At 37.0% G+C, this 23,428-nt stretch overlaps 1 protein-coding gene across 2 annotated transcripts in view; it reads left to right on the top strand.

Annotated features, from left to right (window-relative positions):
- Positions 1 to 108: 108 nt before the first annotated feature.
- Positions 109 to 23,428, top strand: part of fig4a (FIG4 phosphoinositide 5-phosphatase a) — an 80,945-nt gene continuing 57,625 nt past the window's right edge. The window contains exons 1-9 of one of the 2 annotated variants that reach the window (XM_034699417.1): positions 109 to 363; positions 516 to 637; positions 3,343 to 3,441; positions 4,572 to 4,695; positions 12,606 to 12,762; positions 13,212 to 13,262; positions 15,640 to 15,809; positions 17,672 to 17,800; positions 22,069 to 22,169. In XM_034699417.1, the coding sequence (XP_034555308.1) occupies positions 575 to 637; positions 3,343 to 3,441; positions 4,572 to 4,695; positions 12,606 to 12,762; positions 13,212 to 13,262; positions 15,640 to 15,809; positions 17,672 to 17,800; positions 22,069 to 22,169 (894 nt within the window). In that variant the 5' untranslated portion in view covers positions 109 to 363; positions 516 to 574. The remainder of the gene's footprint in view (positions 364 to 515; positions 638 to 3,342; positions 3,442 to 4,571; positions 4,696 to 12,605; positions 12,763 to 13,211; positions 13,263 to 15,639; positions 15,810 to 17,671; positions 17,801 to 22,068; positions 22,170 to 23,428) is intronic. The other variant, XM_034699416.1, reaches the window with a different exon arrangement.

The following is a 23,428-nucleotide window of genomic DNA, read 5'->3' as shown; positions in this document are numbered from 1 at the left end:
ATTCTGTGGTGGGAATTTTGTTTTTTTCTCAATCATACATATAAATAAATACTTTTTTTTTGCTCTGTTAGACAAATATGGCAAAAAAAATAAAACCGTCTATTTTGAATCGCCTCTTCAGTGCGCCTTTTTTGACTCTGCGAGCCACCGTATCAGTTGACACGGGATCTCTGAAGCTACATGACAGTCACATGACTAAAACAAATTCATGTTGCAGTCTACTATGCTAGCTGCAATTACTAGGAAGTGTTGTTGGCTTGTTTTATAAGTTAAAAACGTTTAAATAAGTGTTTATTTTTTATAACTGACAGTTGAGATGTGTTGGTGATTTAAGACTCACGAGGCTAGCTCTCTAAATCTATGGTGAGTAACATTGAACCTGTTATGCTGTGGACCAAAGTAAGATGTACATATTTCCATCTGATATCATTAACTTTGTACACTTTATGTGTTTTGTGTTGTGAGATATGAGGTTGCAGTGTTACATATTCATTTGTTCTCAATACTTATTGCAGCTCAGCTGTTGTCTCCTCTGGATTGTGACTGTGTGGAGAAGAACATCACAGGGATAAACATGCCTCAAGCAGCAGCTCTCATCAGTGGGATCCAGAGGATGGTTCTGTATGAAACCAGAGCCGTAAGTCTACCGATAACTATGCTGCTGTATAACTGTATGATCATGCCCTTACATTCCTGTGTTCGTGGCTACTAGCATCTGCAAGAAGAAGCATGGATCTAACAATATATTTGCCATCATGTCAAAGACGCAGTTTGGTTCTCCTAATGTTTTAAAAAAGCCAAGAAAAGTAAATTTAGCACTTTAGAATAGAATAGAATGTACTTTATTCATCCTTAAAGGGGGAAATCCAGGTGTTTGGCAGACAAAATGATAAAAAAAATCACATAAAACAAGTAATTCAGGTGTCTGTCAGCTCATCTCCCATTGGCTAGAGAGTTATGAAGCCTAAAGGCTGCAGGGATGAACGATTTTCTGTGTCTCTCAGTCCTGCAGAGCAGAGAGATGAGCCGTCCACTGCTGCTGTTTCTCTGGTCCACAGAGAAGTTGTGAAGTGGATGATCTGTGTAATTTAGAATGTTCTCTAGCTTCTTCTGTGTGCATCTCTCCCCCACAGCCCCCAGTGAGTCCAACCTGGTTCCAATCACAGTGCCAGCTTTTTCCACTAGTTTGTCCAGTTGCCTCGCATCCTTGTGTTTTATACTGCTTCCCCAGCAGACTGCAGCATAGAATAACACACTTGCCACCACAGACTGATGAAAAATCTGCAGCATCTTACTGCAGATGTCTAAGGTTCTGAGCCTCCTTAAGAAAAAGTAGCGGATCTGCCCCTTCCAGTAGAGTGCATCTGTGTTAAGGGACCAGTCCAACTTGTTGATCAGGTGTACACCTAGATATTTGTAGGTTGGCACCACCTCGATGTCCACCCCTCGAATGTTAACTAGCTGATGGCAGAGCTTGGATCTTCAGAAATCTACTATCATTTCCTTTGTCTTGGAGGAGTTCAGTAGGAGGCAATTGGATCTAACAATATATTTGCCATCATGTCAAAGATGCAGTTTGGTTCTCCTAATGTTTAAAAAAGCCAAGAAAAGTAAACTAAGCACTTTATGTCTTTATCTTAGCTTCTCTTTATTCAAACTGGGAGATAACTTCCTTGTTTTTGTTTGCCCCTTTGTTGTCATGACTCTCAATGTGCTTTGAGACCGCAGGACCTTTCCCCAGGAACTAGGGACTTTTTGAGGAACTATGTGCTTTGGACTGCAGGAACCAGGGTCTAAATTTAGTTCTGGGGTAGTTAATTTCCCTCTGAAAGAGTAATTTTCAAAGCTCCAGGAACTATGGGGTGCAGGGCCCGCAATGCTGAACCTTTCCGATTGATAGAAGGACCACAGTAATGCACATTTTAGGAACTAAAAACCTCAGTCCTTCCCTTTTTGAAAAAAATGCTGAAAGCTGCCCTCTCGTCTTTGAAAGATTTCTTATTTTTGCAGAAATCTAAAGTGATGCCTATCCTTATCGCTCCAAAGTTAAACATAGTCATAATGAATCCATGATTTCAAATTTTAACAGGTTCACAGGCTTCAACATAAGACTGAAGAAGGAGCAATGTTAGGATTCTGATTTCTCATCAGTAAACACTAGATGGCAGCAGAAGATTATTTACATCATGATCCCATGAATTCTGTTAAGTCAATAAAGAGATATAATAGGATACACAAAGGTAAAAACCATAAGCTGTACGACTAAAGCATTTTCATTCTTTTTATGGTATTTTTGTTCAGTTTGTTGTTTTTATTTAGATATGCACTCTGAATTCACAAGTTGACATGTTGTTTTGTTCAGTCAGTGTTGGTTTAATGTTTACAATGACTTGGATCCCCCAGTTTTGATCTGTCATCAGTTTTCATGAAGATCAAGAATGTAAGGAAGGAAAACTTATATCACAGTTGAGATATCTCTTCCATGTTTACTTTTATCAACCGGTCATACTGAGCTGTGGAGAAACGGACTGTCTTAACTATCATGGATGGACAAAGACCGCTCCATAAATGCTTAAAATGTGGAACAGGACAACATTTCTCTAATGGTTGCAGACTGTACTGATACATGGTGTTCCACTTTAATGTTCCTCAGTGGAGAGAAAATCTTTGGACATTTCACAAAACCAGGTGTGAGAGAAATAATGACTTTAGGACTAAACAATTCTTTTTGAGGAAGACAGAAAGATCAAGAAGGAACACATATGAATGTGTTATATGCTGTGTTACATGTACTCCAGTGTATCTTATTATTGTTATTATAAGCTATTTTATCCTGGTGTTTTCCCTTTACTAGATAGGAGAGCTGAAGAGAGACAGGAAATGTGAGAAGGAGAGTGAGGATCTGTACATGCAGCGTGCACTTAGACTGCAAGGCCAATCAGTGTCCGTCTATATTATTGATCACCACTATATGATTCACATTGTGTCCTCCTTCAAATGATTTTATATGAAATGTTGCATGTCTTTATTTCTTCACTGGAGGCTCATTCGAGGGGAAACATGTTGCACATCGTAGAAAAAATCTTGTGAGAATGGGACTTTAAAAATTGAACTGTTCTTCAAAGCTGGCTTCCAATAACAAAGAGTGTCTATGTTTATTGAAATGTGAAAAAACAACAGCTTTTATAAGATGCATCATAAGTCATCCATAAAATATTATGCAATCACAAGTGAAAGGGTCATTATTGAACATTTCCCGGAAGCAGCTATTTATGCTACATGGCACACACCATCCCTGTAATCATGTTTGCAGCCTTCATGCTTCTGTTTTTTTATTTCCAGAGGTATTTTTTGGTTGGGACCAATCAGGCGCAGTCCAAACACCGAGTCCTGAAGATTGACCGCACGGAACCCAAGGACCTAGTGATAATTGACGATAAGGCAAGTGCCCAGTTCTGACTAGAGCTAGTACAGTGCTAATGTAGTATACACTTATGTAATACAGTACAGTGCGCTTGGGGGTAAATTGTACAATCACTCAGCTTGTCCCAAGTGTATTGTGGGTGACAGCTTAGCTGATGAGTGCGGCCGAGTGCACCTCCTTTTCTTCACCACTGCTCATTACCAGGATCTATGAGCGGGGACTTGATTTGTTTGTTCATGTTGTGGGTGATTATGATTATGTGTTTGTTATTATGAAGCACCCATGATCAAATATCCATCACCTCAATCTCTCGTTTCTTCTAAGATTATATTAGCCATCATGTGTAACTGTGTTTTTTCTCCCTTATGATTGGCACAGTAGTATATTTAAAATGAGGGTGGAAGATGCTTGAGAATGTGTTGAAGCAGTGTAGGTGAGCAGATTTGAAGCTGGAATACAGCCTCACATTTCATTTTCTTTCAGCTCAAATAAAAAGAACCCTCGCACACATAATGGCTTTAAAGACTGCTTAAAACCTCTCTAAATTATGAGATTCATAAGATTTTTTCTGGTGAGCTGAAGGAGTCAGATAATTGGCAATTTTATTCTGTCTCTATGACTTATTGGATTTCGCAGGATAATTCATTTCATCCCTCAGTAAAATAACTTCATACATTAATACCGCTGTATTAATCCTGATTCTGATTCTGATAACCCAGTATTATGTAACTTCTCTGTCGCACCCATTAGATAGTATTGTGGAATTTATAAGAGGGATAAGGAAGCCTCCAGTGCAGACTACATGGATAGGTTATTGGTGTCTTTGCAACCTTTCAATTCAGCTGAGTGTTAAAAGAACAGTTCATTCATTAGTATCGCTAAATCACTGTGAGAACAACATGTCTGCATTGCCCAACAGAGGATCAATTAATACCCTTTTGTTGAAAATGTGGGCCTTTGATTAGACATGCTAGTAAATTACTTTTTATTTCGCTGAGAAGAATTTAATTTCACCAGTTTCACCCATTCAAGAGTCGATACATCATTCTTTACGTTCTCCTTTGGTTTGAAAGTTAAAAAGAACCAGGTTGTAATTATCCTCACAAATAAATAACCACAAACATGCTCTCGCTAATTTTGTCTTTAGCATGTCTACAACCAACAAGAGGTCCGAGAGTTGCTGGGCCGTCTGGACCTGGGCAACCGCACCAAGATTGGCCAAAAGGGCTCCTCAGGCCTGTCCAGAGCCATCTCAGCCTTTGGCATCGTTGGTGAGTACGGTCCCTGCACTCTCTTCCTCACTGCCACAGCAACAACTATTGTTAAAGTCCTTGTCTCCAAAGCATGACTTCTGAAGCTGTGTTATTTTTTGACCTAGTTTTGCATCTTGCTTTAAATGCTCTGGATGGAAAAAAAACACAAAATAAAAGGACCACCTTGAAGTTTGATGTAATTCACGATAACGTAGTGACTACTACCTTTATGTGTGTGTGTAATGTTCCGGTCTCAGATTTTATTAATGACCTTAAGTGGCATCTTCAAAAGCAGCAAGAAGCTTTTAACATGTGTTTTACTATCTTCTTACTTTAGTGGACAATAAGGTGTTGAGAAACTGTTACTTGAAGAACACTCAAAAGGAGGTCGACCAAAGCCAACTGTCCAGTGTTCTATGTGCAAGCTCTATGTGTGTAGAACTATAATCATATTCAGATATGATTGTACCCTGTTTTAGCATTGTCTCCTTAGCTGCACACAAGGGTGTCGTAGTGTGGGAAAAGTGGGACTGACTACCCAGGGCCCAAGTGGGGAGGGGGGCCCTTAATGGGCCTGAAATAAAATGTGTGTTCTACTACGCTTTTCTTTTGTTTTGTTATAACTGCAATAAGATAACTAAAATTGTCTGAATAAATAAACATACATTCAGAATTCCTTTCTGGAAAAAAGGGGAGTCTCGGCTCCGTGAGATGCGTGCCTCATGCCTAAAGTGGGGAATTGTCATACTCACAGAGCATCAAGTGTGGCCGAATCTGATTGAAAGTAAACTGTTGGTTTTTAGAGTTTTATTTTACTTAATGAGGTTAGATTATACCAAAAATAATAATAATAAATAATGCCCCCTTGTTGTTATTCTACAAGTCACTTGGCTTCAAATACTCTTGTTTAAAGAGGTGGAGAGTCTCAAGGTCAATAATGTGCAGTTACATTTGGAGAAACTGTAAAATGAATAATATTGATCTGTAGCTTAGATTTGAATCAGTTAACCAGGATAGTTTTAAGCATATATTTTTGTTTAATGCAAATAAACCAGTATTATAGCAGCAATTTTATATTTTGTAGGGTTGGCTGTGGTGAAGGGGCTGGGATATCTTATCAGGGGGCCCAGAATTCCTGGTGACACCCCTGGCTGCACAGTCATCATATCTGCCTCAGAACTATTTCTTCGTATTTAGAGCTGCTATAAAGAACTTGTAATTTTGAGTTGATTTGATGAGCCCTGTGGGAAGAAGTGGCACAGCTAGTCTTGTAAAGTTCTACATCAGCCATTGTTTTTTTTTAAACAAGTTAAAGTAAGACACACTTCCTTTCTGTCCTTTTTGTCTTTTTAAACAGCTCTGAAAAACCCGTATCCACTTACCGTCTTCTGACTATGTAATTTAGGGTGTAATGGACATTTTGATAAGCGTCTGAAATATAACAGAAAGTAGTCTGACTCAGACGACCCAAACACACAGTGAAGGGCTGCGATACACTGATGTCTCATGCTCCATTGTTGTCAGCAGAGCCTGGGAGATGTTAATCAAAACTAGGTTCACCTCCACAGTTTTGAGAAATGGTCCAGACAGCAAAATGAGCTCTTTGTGAACCACCTTTTCAAAAAGTTTTCAACATTTATTTCCACTCAGAAGTTTGTGGATGCCGAGAGAGACTCATAACTGTGACAGCATACATGATTTTTCCTATTGCCAGACATATTTCCAGAGGCTTAAAATATAAGTGTTCAAAAATGATTTGGTGGGGTGCACAATCAAAGCACAAGGGCAACGACACCCCGCCAAATAATTTTTAAACACTTATATTATATATAAAGATGTTATTGTCCTTGTTGCAGAGGTTGCTGGTTTGACCTCTGCCACACGGCCATTTGCTGCAAATCATCCCACACTCTCTACACCCCAAGTTTCATGTCTCTCTTCAGCTGTCCTATTCAATAGGGGCAAAAATGCCCCAAAATTACTTATATACAAAAAATCTTTGCAATGAGACATTGTGTTAATTTATTTTTGGTTTCATATTATTAATAGCTGTTATCCAACAAAAGTGAAAGTTTGAAACCTTGTTTTGTATCACACATACTTAAGTTGGCCTATAACCTACAAGTTCAGTTGTTCAGTAATAGCTATTTTGTAGATTAAGTTAAAGTTATTAATTTTCCCTAGTAACTTTAAAGTTCCCCTTAGGAACTTTCCCCAGGAACTAGAGACCTTTTGAGGAACTCTGCACATATAAGGCGTTTTTCGACCGCAGGAACTTTACCCCGGAACTAGGAACTTTACGACTGGAGGAACCAGGGTCTAAATTTAGTTCAGGGGTAGTTAATCTCCCCCTGAAAAGCCCCTGCTTGGGGGGTAGTACTTTTCAAAGGTCCTGGGACTTTCGGCTGAATGTAACTGTGTTTGTGGAGTGTACACAGTTGTTGAAACACAGGGAGTTCCTGGAAATGCATCCTAGTTTAGTTTTTTGTTAAGATTTCAAAATATTATTTAATATAAGTTTTTTCCCCCCATACCTCACTGACCTGATTTGCACAATCTACCCAGGTCGATTGTGCTCGAAATGCACCTTTAGACAGTAGGAACTAAGGGTCTAAATTTAGTTCTGGGGTTGTTAATCTTCCCCTACTTGTGGGGCTGTACTTTCCAAAGGTCCAGAAGCTTAAGGGGGCAAGGCCTGCAAACGTTTCTGTGGTAGAGTACCCACAGTTTTTTTATTTCAGCCGCTGTCCCCAATAACATCACACACAACTCCTTAACATTCGTCTCTGCTTAGCCTAATAGTGTGAACGCGTCTCTCTTAGCTCCCGGTGTTATAGTTATAAGAGTGACCCTGTAAACTGGCGACCTTCAGCTGAACGTGTAACATGAATGTTACGTTTAACCTAGTTTTATTACAGTCCACCATTACCTCTCTCTTATTCCTTTTTGTTAAAATATACAATCTCTTATTCAATATTGTAAAAAAAAAAATATGGCATCACATTCGGGGGGGTGGGGGTTCAAATGTGTATGCCTGTGTATTCTGATATGTGAAGTATACCAAGTTTCTAAACACTTTTTAAATGCGTCACTATATTACTTTTGAAAAATCAGAGCAAGAAATATTACTACAAACTGTGAACAAACAAGTTTCAAACTGCTAAATAATAAATACATGTGGTATTCACCTTGAAGGAGAAAGAAAGCCACGTTCTTCTGCCCTACAGACCTGATTTCATCTCAAGACATATGTAGTGTCCTTACCTGGGCTTTATTTAACCCAAGACACAGACTACGGTACACCATTTTATCAGGCCCCCTTGTTCTATCAATCCACTCCATATACAAAGGCGCTGTTACGTGACATGTTTGTGTAAGAGATCACGTCAAACCGACTGTGAACATCCTCCTCATGAGCTGCGGCTGCAGGTCCTGTGTGAAAAGTAATTGGTGTGGCTGGACTCTGAGTTCCAGGCATGTACTGCATGAACAACTCTCAGATCCTGACCTACATTTCTATCGTTTCCATTCTTGCACAAAGGAGCAGAGGTTGAATATGGCCGAAGTTGCCCTGATGATGTAAGCACATTCTGTGACTTGTCCTTCTAGCTACGCTAAAGATTAGTACTTTAAATACAGATGATTTGTCTATCATAGAACGGCACATTGGTAAGATAACGATGGCACACTTCAGTTTTTTGTTGATCATACACTTATTCTTCCTTGAAGTGTACCGTGCAATCTGCTTGCAAGTGACAGTGACCACTAACCACAAGCTAATCCTGTGTTCTCATTCCAATTCCCTCCTTTATATAAGACAATCACATGGCTTAAAACAGGGGTTATCAAACTTTTATTGGCTTGTGTACCCCCTTTCAAAAACAATTTCAGCCAAGTGACCCCTTGTATGGCCGTGAAAAATTTTCAGGACATAATATGGGAAGTAACATCAAATAAATGTATGCATGTGGGTTTACAGTGTCATAATAACATTGAATTGAATGATGAAACAAATTCTATACTTTTGTAGTGCAATATTTTTCAGAAATAATTAAAGATTGAGGCAGCTAGTACCTTTGATGGCCCGAGGAGCACATCGATTTCTTTCTGTCAAACAAGAAGCATTTCAACCACCTGTCCATTGTTTTCCTCCTGGCCGCGCTTTTATTAGCATGCAAATGTACGTGATCGCTCGCTGAACAATTGACAACAGACGGAGGTTGTCTGTTCCAAGCGGTTTTGCAAATAATACATTTTATGAATGACTATGCTCAATTTGGAAATAGTGCCCTATTTGATGTTGCAGTGAAATACAAATTAAATGCTGTTGATAAAGTTGTTTTTCACACCAGAGTCAAACTGATCGCATGCATTCATGTCAAAACAATCCACTATAAAGAGTTCTGTCACATTTAACAGGCAGATAAGAATCCATCACCATGGAAAGCTAACTGACATGGAATCACTGGGATTATATTTTTAAAAATGTAAACATAAATCATTTTTAATCAATAAAATAATATTTTAATCAATGTTTTTGACAGCGTGTCTGTATTTGAAGTTAGTAGCTGGTGGCTTTGCGTCGGTGTCTTGTCTCAACCTGTCGGGATACTTGTCCCCATAACAACCTGCTAACCATACATTATCCCTTACTTGTAACATTAGCTAGCATGATGTTATCTAGGAAGTGCTTGAATTTTAGCATTAGACATTTTGTTAGGTTGAAAAGGTTTTTTTAGGTGCGGTTTTGAATTAATCATTGTTGTTATTGGGTTTGGACCAATCAGAATCAAGTATTTAACACAACTGGGTAATATTGTTACATTAATGTAGTATCTTAAGACCTTGGATGTCTCTAAATTATATGAAAAGCTGCACTATTCAACATATACAACTATACAACTATACAAGTTTGAACTTGCTGACTGACTGACCGACTGGCCTACTCTCAGTAACATCCATTTGGCCACGCTGTCAATTTAGAGATTTGTAGCAGTGTTATTATCTACTTTTCTTTTCATGCTGTGTGTGTGTGTGTGTGTGTGTGTGTGTGTGTGTGTGTGTGTGTGTGTGTGTGTGTGTGTGTGTGTGTGTGTGTGTGTGTGTGTGTGTGTGTGTGTGTGTGTGTGTGTGTGTGTGTGTGTGTGTGTGTGTGTGTGTGTGTGTGTGTGTGTGTGTGTGTGGCTGTGTGTCCATGTCTTGCAAAAAGAGACTAGCAATCTTTTAACTAATTATGGCAAAGGCCTCCTTGGATATAATAGTAATATAGTGAGGGTAATTCCCCTTTATTGTTGAGACTGTACACAGGTCGGTCACACTGACATGGACTGGTTCTGACTTTGATGCCTGCTTGAAAAAGTGTAACACTTTAATTTTCCACAGTGGGCTAATGCTAGCTTTGTTCACAAACTGCTTTTTTTTGCCAAGGTCAGTGTGTGATATGGAATAAAAGGGTTATGCAGCCATGAAGGGTACAGCATATTCTGTGCCAGGCACTTTTTTTTATAACTGTACATTATGAGTACCCTCATCTTGTGTTTTTGTTCTCCTTTATCTGTAGTTTTTTTTAGTTTGACCCATTTCTGGCTGGAAAGAAGGCACAATGAACTAACATAGCAAAGTTACATGTGAAATAATATTAGGTTTAGTATGTAAATAGCCCAATAGTTTATAGGGGTCATTATATAAATTATATCAGAGCTGAGGGTCTTATCATTTTACATTGACCACACCAAATGTGGCTTTTTTACATTGGAACAATAATGATTCACAAGCTGAATATTTATAAGAGGAATTATCTCATCTATGGTACATGAGGTTGATGGGACAGATCATAACATTTATTCTGTTAAAGTGTGTCTTCAATACTCTGATTTTATTAGAAGTCTCCCAAACCCTGAGTTTAATGTCCCCCAAATCCTGAATTCAAAAGAATTGGAAGCACCATCTCTAACTCACTGTACAAAACTCAAATGAATGTAGAATAACTACTCACTGTTTCAACTGAAGTTTAGCCAGCTAGAGCATTCAAAGGAGAGAGCGTTTTCACATTTCATGAAATGATTCTGAATTTATTTCGTAGAATGTATGAGTAGAAACCAGGAAAAATGTGCAGGAGGTTGTTTCATGTGTGAAATTTAAATAAACACAAAAACTTTGTGGCTCAATGTATAAAGTTGAAAAAACAGACAGGTGTATATTGTTGTAATACTTTTTTTGTCTGCAATAAGTCTTCAGAGATAAACTGTGAATTTATGACAACAAAGATGAAATTGTTCCCTGTTTTCTGTCATTGGGAAAAAACACCAGGCAGCCTTTAAAAGTGAAACAACAACCCCCGAGTAATTTAGCATTCAGACTGATATCCTGTCTCTGCAATCCATTTGATGTGATATGAGAGCAGCATTACATCCCCACACCCTGGCTAACACCCACATCTTTCAAACTCCATGAACCCAGTTTGTGCTGCAGCCTGGACATTTATCTTCCAATCTTAGATGTAGCTCTCTAGCTGGTGTGAGTTTGTTAAATTAAATTTAAGACAGCGCTCTAAAGAACTGCATAAAACACTTTTCAATCAGTATGCAGGATAAATAGTTCTCCTTGTTATGCTGCTTGGTGGCTCTTTTTTTTAACTGTGCAATCTGTGTTCAGGCTGTGCATGAGACTGTTCATCTTAGTTTTTAGCATGGAATTTTAATATGGAAACTTATAACAATGTTGCTTTCTCAAAAGAGTCAACTTACAGTAAGTTCAGGCACTGTGTATTAAGGTTATTATAGTTTTGTATTTTTCATTAGTTTTTATTTTTATTTTGTTTTGACCTTTTGTTTTCAATTTCGGTTGGGTTTTAATTAGTTTTTAAAGCGAGTTTGCTGGTGTAGTTTAGTTTTTATTTTTGAAAATGCTTCCTTTTAGTTTGGTTTGTATTAGTTTCAGTATTAGTTTCAGTATTAGTTTTAGTCTTTTTTGTAATACTGGTTAGTTGTCAGGGGCGAGATTCAAAAAGGTCACAAAAAGCATTGTGTAATAAAAACTCAAAACATCATACTATTCTCAAAATGTAATCACCTAGGACAGATGAACAACCACCCCCATAAAACAATACAATGTGTCACTCAGAGTTATATTGTATTTAACAGAGAAAATGATCATAACAACAACAGTACATAAAACATATAATACTTAGTTTATGTATGAGATGGATTGACAAAGACGAAAACTAACGACATGTTCTCTGTAATTTTAGTTCATTTTAGTTAGTTTTGTAAACTCCCAATACAGTTACAGATAGTTATAATTTTTTTGTAAAGCCCTTTTTTTATTTTGAATTCAGTTAATGAAAATGTTTTTTTATCTCTCGTTTTTGTTATTTTGTTAGTTTTCATCAACGATAATAACCTTGCTGTGTATCGCACTGCTTGAATCTACAAGAACATCTTATGTAGTTGCAAAATTGAATCTCTGACAGCATCTTAAACATAATGGTTAAAGTATTACTATATTGAATGTCTTTAGCAAACTGAAATAAGTCACTGGCCTTGCTCAGGTAAATATTACACAAGTATTCAGACCATTATGAACATGCAGACATTGTGCTATGAATGTCACGGATGGGATTGCATCTCATCAAAAGCAAAAATAATTGACTATGCTGCATAACCTTTTGTGGGTCAGATTTAGCGTATGTAGGCCTAAATAGATGATCATTTATAGGCGGCATGGTGATTGACAATCTAACACTTGTGATCCTCCTCCACAATGAGCTGTTCAAGTTTGACCCACTTCTCAAAATACTTGTTATCAGAATTATGTGATTCAGGTTGTGTCACAGGAGATAAAACATAAAAATAATCTTCGTTGGAGGAAAACTGTTCTATTAGTGTACTCTGAAGGGTTTGAAACTTGCTTCTTTTTCTTCTCGACAGGGTTTGTGCGTTTCCTGGAGGGGTACTACATCGTGTTGATCACCAAGCGTAGAAAGATGGCTGACATCGGGGGCCACTCCATCTACAAAATTGAGGATACAAGCATGATCTACATCCCCAATGACTCGGTCAGGGTCACACACCCTGATGAAGCAAGGTACTTTTGATCTCCATTAGTAGCTCGTAAGAATGAGCCTGAAGACATTTTTCAAAAGTTAGAGATGAAGATGAGCTTTTGCAGGGGCTTTTAGGAAGGCATCAATTTGCATTGATCTGATGGCAATGGAGGATGTTGGTCAGATGCCCAAATAAAAAACATCATACAAACATCCATAACTACAGAATTTTATTTTTATATTTTGTCTAAGCCAAGAGTTAGAAAACTCCAAAAATATTTAAGAAATGTTAATTATAAGATTATTTAAAATGTTAAGTTTTAACATTTAAGGTGGCAAAACAAACAAAGTCACCGAAGCACGAGTTTATTAAGTTACATTTTTATTCATATGAGTTTGTAACACAGTAAATGGTAAAGCATGCATGTTATTTGCCTTTAGAGTTGATACTTTTTAAAGTGTTGGACATAATACGATTTTCATCTTCTAGATATGTTCGCATCTTCCAAAATGTGGACCTATCCAGCAACTTCTACTTCAGGTAAGATGCAGTCCAATTCTCGTTCGAAGAAAGATGCCTGATTTTTTTTAAAAATCACTTAATTACAAATATACATAAGATTTATCCAAGGTCAACGTCAAGGCCAGGGTTATTTTATTTTTACCTGTAGGTAGATTTTGTTTGCAGTGAGTCAGCCTCCTTTTTTACAACAACTGACAAACGGCACAGGACAAGACAAACAAAGTGACAAAATGCTCAGGAGTTAAAAGGTAACCCTCATTAAACACAAGAAATGAGCAATCAGTAAGAACAGGGTTAATAAAAAACAAGATCAATAAGAACAAGGTAGAAATATAATCAACCATTAGTCAATAAAAACATGTTAAATAAAAAAATATATAAATAGAAATATAATCAACCATTAGTCAATAAAAACATGATAAATAAAAATATATATAAATAGAAATATAATCAACCATTAGTCAATAAAAACATGATAAATAAAAAAATATATAAATAGAAATATAATCAACCATTAGTCAATAAAAACATGATAAATAAAAATATATATAAATAGAAATATAATCAACCATTAGTCAATAAAAACATGATAAATAAAAAAGTTAGAATGGGCCATCAGTAAAAAACAAGATCAAAAGATCCATAAATAGTCAATAAATGTCTCCACAAGATGTGGAGAAGGACAAGACAAGACAAACAAAGTGACAAAATACTCAGTAGTAAAAAGGTCACCCTCATTAAACACAAGAAATGAGCAATCAGTAAGAACAAGATCAACAAAAAACAAGATCAATAAGAACAAGGTAGAAAAATATAATCAACCATTAGTCAATAAAAGTATGATAAGTAAAAATATATATAAATAGAAATATAATCAACCTTAGTCAATAAAAACATAATAAATAAAAATATATATAAATAGAAATATAATCAACCATTAGTCAATAAAAACATGATAAATAAAAATATATATAAATAGAAATATAATCAACCATTAGTCAATAAAAACATGATAAATAAAAATATATATAAATAGAAATATAATCAACCATTAGTCAATAAAAACATGATAAATAAAAAAGTTAGAATGGGCCATCAGTAAAAAACAAGATCAAAAGATCCATAAATAGTCAATAAATGTCTCCACAAGATGTGGAGAAGGACAAGACAAGACAAACAAAGTGACAAAATACTCAGTAGTAAAAAGGTCACCCTCATTAAACACAAGAAATGAGCAATCAGTAAGAACAAGATCAACAAAAAACAAGATCAATAAGAACAAGGTAGAAAAATATAATCAACCATTAGTCAATAAAAGTATGATAAATAAAAATATATATAAATAGAAATATAATCAACCATTAGTCAATAAAAACATGATAAATAAAAAAGTTAGAATGGGCCATCAGTAAAAAACAAGATCAAAAGATCCATAAATAGTTAATAAATGTCTCCACAAGATGTGGAGAAGACAAGACAAGACAAACAAAGTGACAAAATACTCCGTAGTAAAAAGGTCACCCTCATTAAACACAAGAAATGAGCAATCAGTAAGAACAAGATCAACAAAAAACAAGATCAACAGAACAAGGTAGAAATATAATCAACAATTATTCAATAAAAAACAAGATAAATAAAAAAGTTGGAATGGGCCGTGAGTAAAAAACAAGATCAAAAGATCCATAAATAGTTAATAAATAATCCACAAGACGTGGAGAAGTTTGCTACACCTGCCCTCTTGGTTGAAGGTATTATTTAACTTAATCACACACATCCCTCAAACATATGCAGTTTGCACTGTATTATTGGTATGGGGTGGCAAGGTCAGTTACTTGCCAAAGCGCAAATGACCAATGAGGATACTTTTTCTGTTGTTGCATCAGGTATTTTGTTGTTAAGGATTTAAAGTTAATAAGGAGTAAAAGTCTTATGTGCCCATGATATACCATCCATAGCATGAGCATCAGAGCTCTGATGAGGCATAGAAATATCTGAATAAGCTTTTTCTGCTTGGTCCTTGTTTTCTTTTTTTCTATCTCTAAAGCGGCCCTCGGTTTTTAACCAAGAATTACTTGAATAATATTTCACTGACAGTGTATGATAAAAATTTTAATCATTTTTTTTCATGAGAGTAAAATTATAAAGGGCCAAAATGTCTTTCATGGAGTCAAATTCACAACATTTTGAATGGGTTCGAAGTCTATTAAAAGGCAGCACTTTATGGCCACATTTGACAGTCAGGCCTGAGATGAAAAAAAGCATGATGTTTCCAATTATAAAACATGTGATGAAGTGTTTATAAATCTATTTTTGTAGTCATGGCAAAATTTCATAATCAGTTTGGGAGAGTACACACTGTGCTTATTTGAAATTGTACTGTTGTTGTACCCTGCAGCTACAGCTATGACCTGAGCCATTCACTGCAGTACAACCTGACTCTGCTTCAGAGGCCTTATGAACTGTGGTCATCTCCAGCTTCCTCCGCTGAGGAGGAGGAGGAGGTGCACACACAGAGCAAGCAGGATTGCTTCGACATCTTTGAAGATGAGGGTTTGCCTACACAAGGTGAGCACAAGTAGAAGCAGAAGTAGTAGTGGTTGTGGAGCAATAGTTGTGGTAGCTGCTGAAAATATAGCTTGAAATTTGCTTTTTTGGTTAGCTTCGCTCAAATAGTGCAGATTTGAATTGCCTTGCAGAGAGACATAACCACAAAAGCAGTGTAGTTGAAAACCTGTTAGAAAGTTGAAAGACTAGCTGTCAAACTTCATTTAATGATAAAAGTTTTCAAAACTGAATGTCCTAGTAGGATATAAAATATACAGTAAACCTACCTTTGTTGACCAGTTCAACTATTTGAGAGATCTATGGCTAACTCTGGCATATTAACATAAATGCTACGCTGAAATGTTCATTAATATTAGAGGTGTGAAAAAATATCGATACAGCAATACATTGCGATACTTTGACCTCCAATATAATATTGATATTTCAACTCTTAATATTGATATCTTTGTAATAATAAAAATTAACATTTTAGCCAAGTTGGAACTAGGATACAACTTCAGTATTTCAAAAACAATAAAGTGGAAAAGTTGTTTTCAATCAAATAGTTTTGACTTAATTTGTCCTTTCAATTTTGAGTAATATTGTGTGATTTAAATATACACCATCTCTATTTTTTCGTAGTTAACTGTGTAGAATATCTCAATATGTCACAATATTGTGATATCGTGATATATTGTGATACTATCGTATCGTGATCCAAGTATCGTGATGTCTATCATATTGTGAGATTCCTGGCAATACTCGCCAAAATACTACTCCCCTAATTAACATGCACTGTCCCTTTTAAATTAAAAAATAATAACATTGAATCAGGGTTCCTGCAGATCTTTAAAAAGTATTAAAAGGCATTGAATTCATGAATCTAAAAACCACGCCTGAATTGGCACTGAAATGTCTAAGATCAACCTTTCAAAAGTCTTAAAAAATGTTAACACATGATAAGTAGGATTTTATGACTGTAAATATTCTCAAATCTCAAAATAGATTGTTACATTTATCTTCTTAAGAAGAGCAGATGCATTTAAAATGCCTCTGTTTTCTTCGAGGTCCACAGTCTAAACTACTTTTAATATTTTCTTCCAACTTGTTGTTATATATGAACATGAAGGCAGAATCAGCAGCAACGAAAATCTCCTTGAGATGGTTAGCTTTAGTAAGAGTTAAGCTAGGTTTTTCACTATATCTTCATCACCTTTTAGAATGTGCCTTATTTAGCTTTGCTGCTTTACTAAGAGATTTATCTAGATAATATTGACCAAAGCTGATGTAATCCATTTTTAAATCAGAAAAGATAATTTGACTTTTGTTTTAGTTAGGCAGTAGCTCACTTTTCCATGCTAACATTAGTTTGATCTCTTCAGCTACTTTCTTGATGTTGCTGTGGCTTTGAGCTCTGTTTTATTATTGCAGGACATCTAAAAGCTTATTATTACTGAAGGGAAAACATTGAAATGCTATCAAAAGTAATGGTAACGGTCATACAGATTTAAAAAGATTATCTGAAGATTGGGTATAAGGTCATTTTGACCTAAAGTAGTTATAGATAATTGTATAATATAAATTACACAGTCGTGAGCATCAATTATCTGGTAAAGTACAATGTTTTTTTGTTCCACTGAAGTCATTAAAGTCCTTTGAAAATTCTCAGAAAATAACTTGACAGCTCTTGGTTTGATGTGTTCTGTGATTATTAACGTGTATCGTGAAAAAGATAAAGATAAATTCAAATGTTTCCAGGAATTCTCTTGCTCCACACAGCCTGCGTCACCTCAGCTCTTATTCCATTTCTCTGTAACTGATAACTCGATCTGACACAGTGAAATAATCCAGTGGCTTTATGTGTTCCTGTTCTTCCGCCACAGTGGTTTACGGCCTCCAGAACGAACCGTACTACAAGTACGTGTGGAACGCTAAGCTGCTGGAACGAGTCAAGGACACAGTGCATCATGACTGGCTCATGTATATAATCCATGGCTTTTGTGGCCAGTCCAGTATCCTTTGAAAACTGTTACATTAAGCAAGTTTGTGTGTTACAGACTTATATGGCTGTTGTTTTAATTTGCATGCCTATGTTTGCTTTGAAATCACATTAATCGATGCATGTTGTTTTGGGAAACTTTGAAAAAAAGGGCTATGAAAAGTGTTTACTTTCTTGTCAAAACAAAGTATCTGTCAGCAACTGATTTGATCACTAGCACTAGTATAAGACATCTCACAAAAAGGCATCCTTTCTCTGCACTCCTCCTCATCTCTCAGCTTCAGCATCACTTGTTGAGCTGTGTGCTGCCTTCAGCAGAGCACGTGGAATACATTGTGAGCCAGACTGATTAACCACCAAAGTACTGAAGCAATTCGTGTTTGTTGTCCAGGCTTTAGTGAAACAAGTATTACGGAAATTAAGCAGTGGTTATCAGGTATGTAAACACTGGCACCTCAATAATCTCTCCATCTGTTATCTGCAGAGAAAAAAGCAGCAACATTGTGTGCTGGCAATCAGATAAAGTACACGTTTTCCTTTTAGGATTGAATTCAAGTTCTATTTTTTAGTGTGCAGACACATTATTTTTATTTTATTTTGAAATCTTATTAGTTTGACCAGACACATGCTGCATACCAGGGATTTTTTTTAGGCTGAACATGAGCAATTTCTGAGAATCTTTCGTTGTAATCATTCATGGGTTACTGCTGCAGAGGAGCTTTGGGCTTAACTAGAGCAGAGTAAACAATCTGATTTATGATGGTGAGTGTCTGCCTTAGGCTCTGGTTTCACATTTCAATCATTTACCAGCTAGTCTCCATTTGCATTCGTGACATTAAGCTGTGTAAAAGTTATCTTATTTTTCATCTGTAATTAAGGGATATTTTTGTGCCAGCTTTTGTGTTATTCTGTTAAAGGTATAGGCTCTTAAACTGAGCTGCACTTTGCAGTCAGTGTTGCTGTAAACACCATTGTCTCTCATCAGGCACCATGCTGCCACTGTGACATTGTGTGGGTGCTTTGAGTTTAGACGATTCCTGGAAATTGTTTGGCCTTCAGTCATGTTTTTCTGAGCACTTGAGAGCACGGATCGTTGCAATATGAGGAAGCAGGAGTGGATGTGATTAGATGCAGAGAGAGACACTTAAGTGGATGAATTAAAAACACAATGAGCTTATGCAGGATTTCTTTATTTGTTCTTTTTTATTATTAAACTTCACACTGTTTAATAACAACTTAATGTGCACACACAGACTTTCAATTGCATCTTTAAGCAGTATTTTTTTCAGTGATGGAACAGCTGAAGAGAGACAGGAAATGTGAGGAGTAGAGAGTCGGGGAAGACATGCAGCAAACCTTTGAGGCCGGGAGTCGAACCTGCGAGCGCTGCGATGGGAGTTATAGCCTCTGTGTATGGGACCGCTAGGCCAATGGTGCCCCCTTTCAGTTGCATCTTTAATCTCATCTTCATTCCATTATTTTGCATTTCAAAGCAGTTTTTGTGTCCACATTAACAATGTTTAGCAATTCTGAGCAATAACTTGAATTTGGCCTGAAATAAATCCAATAAGATATACTATATAACAGGGGTTCCCAAAGAGTGGGTCGGGACCCCCTGGGTGGGGTCGCAAGACACAAATGGGGGGTCGTGAGATGTCTTCCAGAATGTTTTTTTTTAAAAGTTATCTAAAAATAGCAAATTTTACCCATTATAGTAAAACATATCCACAAAAATAGTAGCTAAACTTGAAATAAAACCTTGAAAATAGAAAATGTAATGAGTTTTCTGCCTTTCTTTTTGCCAGATGACTCCTAAGTTTAGGGTGAGTGAACAGTGAATTATCAAAAGCATCAGTAGCAGCAGGTTAATTCATAAAGGCACAGGAAACACAGACACATGCTCATATAGGTAGGCACATTTTCTGCAGAGCAGCTAAATGAAGCCACATTAAATCACTTTGAGGGATAGTGGGGGCCGCGAGTCTTTGTCACCTATATTTTGGGGGTTTGCTGGCTGAAAAATTTGGGAACCCCTGCTATATAAGGTTGAGTTTTAGATTTATTATTCAAAAAGATGCGGCACCACTGCGCTAGTGTGGTCTGAAGCTGTGTCCTACCTCTAAAGGCTGATTTATGCTTCTGCGTCTCCCCTATGCAGCAGGGGCTGACGCGGACATGGTCTCTCTGATAGCCGGTCGCCTGCTTCCGGTCCCGTTACGATCTCTGTTTACTTTTCCACAGTGATTCAGAGCGTGTTATGTTAATCTACAGCTGATACATGTTGCTGTTTATCATACAGACATGATTACATGAAGAATAGAGAGGAGGAGATGAAATACACGGCTGATGTGCGGCCGATATCAGGGATCCCGGAAGTGCTATGAATGCAGTAAAGACAAAGCCGCCGAGTGGACCAATCACAGGGCTTGCGGTCCACATCGGCTCTATGGGGAGTTACATTTTGGAGGAGGTGCACGTCAGCTATGTGCGTAGGCCTCGGCGTAGGTACGGGAGCTACGTGGACCCCCGGCGTAGGGTATGCCATTGATTCAACGCAGAAGTATAAATCCGCCTTAAGTCACTGTTTCTCAGTGTTTCATCCACACTCCTAAGTGCTCCACCAGCTTTTGTGATGCGGTTACCTGCTATTATCAGTCAAAATATCTGCACCTGTATGCTTAACTCATAGGTGGGAGCTCCAAATCACTGTTGTTTGGTGATATGTTCATTATCTTACACAAAATGTACATGACTGGGAGTCATCTGGGAGTTGTGTTTTTTAAGGGAAATGTGTCATTTAAAGACCATTTATTGTCCATCATGGTAGCAGCAGGAAGACTTCCTAGTGGCTTAACTAAGATGTGCAAATAAAAATGTCTAATTATTTGCATCTCTGCAAATAGCCCTGATAAAAACCTTTCCTAAAAAGAAAAAAAAAGGGATAAGCGAGGGGCAACAGTTTGGCCTTATGGTTGCATGCCCCATGTCTAGAGGCGGAAGTCCTCAAGCAGGCGGCCCCTTTATCACATGTCACTCCCCACTCTCTCTAGGTTGCTCTATCTGCTGTCTCATCCTCTCCAAATGAAGGCATAAAAAAGCCCAAAAGCATAATTTTTTTAAATTTATGATTTTATTTTTATGAATGTGCAAGGGTTCTAAATACACCTGTACGTGCTGTTTCAACATAATGACTCATCCTATTTTTTTTAATAAGGCAAACAAAAGCAAAGAAAATCTAATTTAATTTCATAGCTCCTGTTTGTGTTATTTATTCACAATTACAGTTCCATTCAATTGATCTCACAGGTAGTTTTGTATCTCTTACCCACTCCAACATATGTTTACATTTATCCACCACACACCTGCTGCAACACACAGACTCAACACACACACATTTTTATAGCTTGAGGCTTGCTCACCACTTATGTGTCAATCACTAATTATTTGTGTAGCACCTAACTACAGAAGAAGTTATCTCATTTCACTTTATGTAAAGACCAGTTCTAGGATGTATTCTTTATGTCATTAAAAAAGACCAAACATAATTTGCCTACAAATTAACACTTAGAAAAAGTGTGAGGAGAAAACTTCTCTTCAGACAGAAACGTGGATCAGAACTAGACTGAGTGGTAGACGGCCATCTGCTGTGACAGGATGGGCCCAGAAAGAGAGAGAGAAAGACACTGAGACAAACAAAGAAAATCAAACACAGGCAGGATTCTTTTTTTTGGCCTTTGCCTTTAATTGATAGGACATCTGAGATACAGGAAATGTGGGGTGTAGAGAGTGGGGTAGACATGCACCAGAGGGAAGAGGCCAGAAAATAAACCAGCAGCTGATGCCTCAAGAACTTAGCCTCTGTACATGGGGCGCCTGTTTTTCAAGCTGAGCTAAACTGGCACCCTGCAAAACACAGATTTCACTTAATCCAACTCAAGTGACACCTCAGACTACAGCACAATTTCACCTCTTCTTTTATTTTATTAAACCATAACTGCTGTTTTTCCACTGACTCATACTTTTATATTGATGAAATGTAATTATTATAAAATCAATAAAACAATTTGGATGCATTTATTATTTAGTTTACACTAGTTTAAGATGCAAACTTGACGCCTAAGAGAGTTGTTTGTTTGGTAGTAAAAGGGTATTTCAACCAGGGACACATTTAATTGATGCATGTGTGTGTGTGATTGTTGTATAATACTGTGATTATATGTCTGATTATTTTTGGCTCCTGATATTATCATATTTATTATTATTCCTTTACCCACCAACCAGAGCTCCTGATCTACGGGCGACCGGTTTACATCACCCTGATTGCCAGACGCTCCAGCAAATTTGCCGGAACTCGCTTCCTCAAAAGAGGAGCCAACTGTGAGGTACAGCGGCTGCCTTGGCAACAGTGAAGAATAGATAGTGGAGGCAGGGCTGAGGTTCACCGGGATGACTGAGATGACTCAGGTTGATCACAAGGGGGGTTAATTTGACCCTCTTCCTTGAGTATGCATGAGTGGACTGTGAGGGAGTGTAGTGGGCAGAGGAACAAATAGATTTCTTCTGTCTGTTTGGACTGCTATCATGAGATTGGGTTGAACACTGATTTAATAGTTTCCTGCCTTTATTGGGAAGCAGTCTTGTATAGAATATTACTGGAAGATCATTTTCTGCTCGGTTTTAAACAGAACAGATGGTCTTTTTTGGTCAAAACAGGGAGCACAGGTGTAATGAATATTACTTACAGTGACTAGGTTCAAGATGAGTGTATGATGAGTCAGGATAAAAATACTCTGTGGGCTTTATTTAGGAATGCACTTTGTTTATGGTGAGGTACAAAGTTCAAATGTGGTGTTGGAAACTGGACTTTAGTGTTTACTTCAATTCTCCTTTAAATTTATCACACAATCTGAACATCATGTTGACTTTGCACCATCATCACGGACTAGTTGATGTTTCAGTTTTCCATTTTCCAAGTGAAGAGCTCATTTGCAAAAACAGATAACTCCGTTTTTATACATTTTGAAAAAGCACATTTCTTTTTTTATGTAGATTCCTAATAAAGTTACATTTTCAAGATACCTCTGATTAGTAAAGTCATTTTGACTTAGTCAAAGCCACCCAACCTCAGTTGATTGATAATACCAAAAGCGAGTAATAGAAAAACTATGTTTTTTGAAACATTTTAAAACATTTTTAAAAGTGAGTTATCTGTTTTTGCAAATAAACTCTTCATGTATATCTACTAATAAATGTCATCTAATTTATTTTTTAATTTCTAACTACAGTTTTTCTGAGCGCTTCCATCTTTAACAACAACTGCTCTCTCTTTTCCTTCAATTTCAATCAATTCTGCTAAATGCAGCTAATTGCCAACTTATACACACTGCACCTTTTAATAACCTGAATTGAGTAGTTCTTTTTGGAGCTTCCAATCACAGTGTATGCTTTTCATCTGATTATAAACATGATTGAGGCTCAAATTGTAGATTTGGCTTGAATAAAGAAGTTTTCAAACTTTTACAGAGCTGGAAATGTGTACAGTTTTAGTTCTATTGCAGCCAGGAAGCTCCATTTGCTCATCAAGATCAGGTTATCCAGAAAACATGCTGATTGGCCCATGATGGGAAATTGTGCTCTGAAC

The sequence above is a fragment of the Notolabrus celidotus genome, chromosome 13 (assembly GCF_009762535.1).
Source record: "Notolabrus celidotus isolate fNotCel1 chromosome 13, fNotCel1.pri, whole genome shotgun sequence".
NCBI classification, from domain to species: Eukaryota; Metazoa; Chordata; class Actinopteri; order Labriformes; family Labridae; genus Notolabrus; species Notolabrus celidotus.
This window is presented reverse-complemented; position numbering and strand designations above follow the sequence as displayed.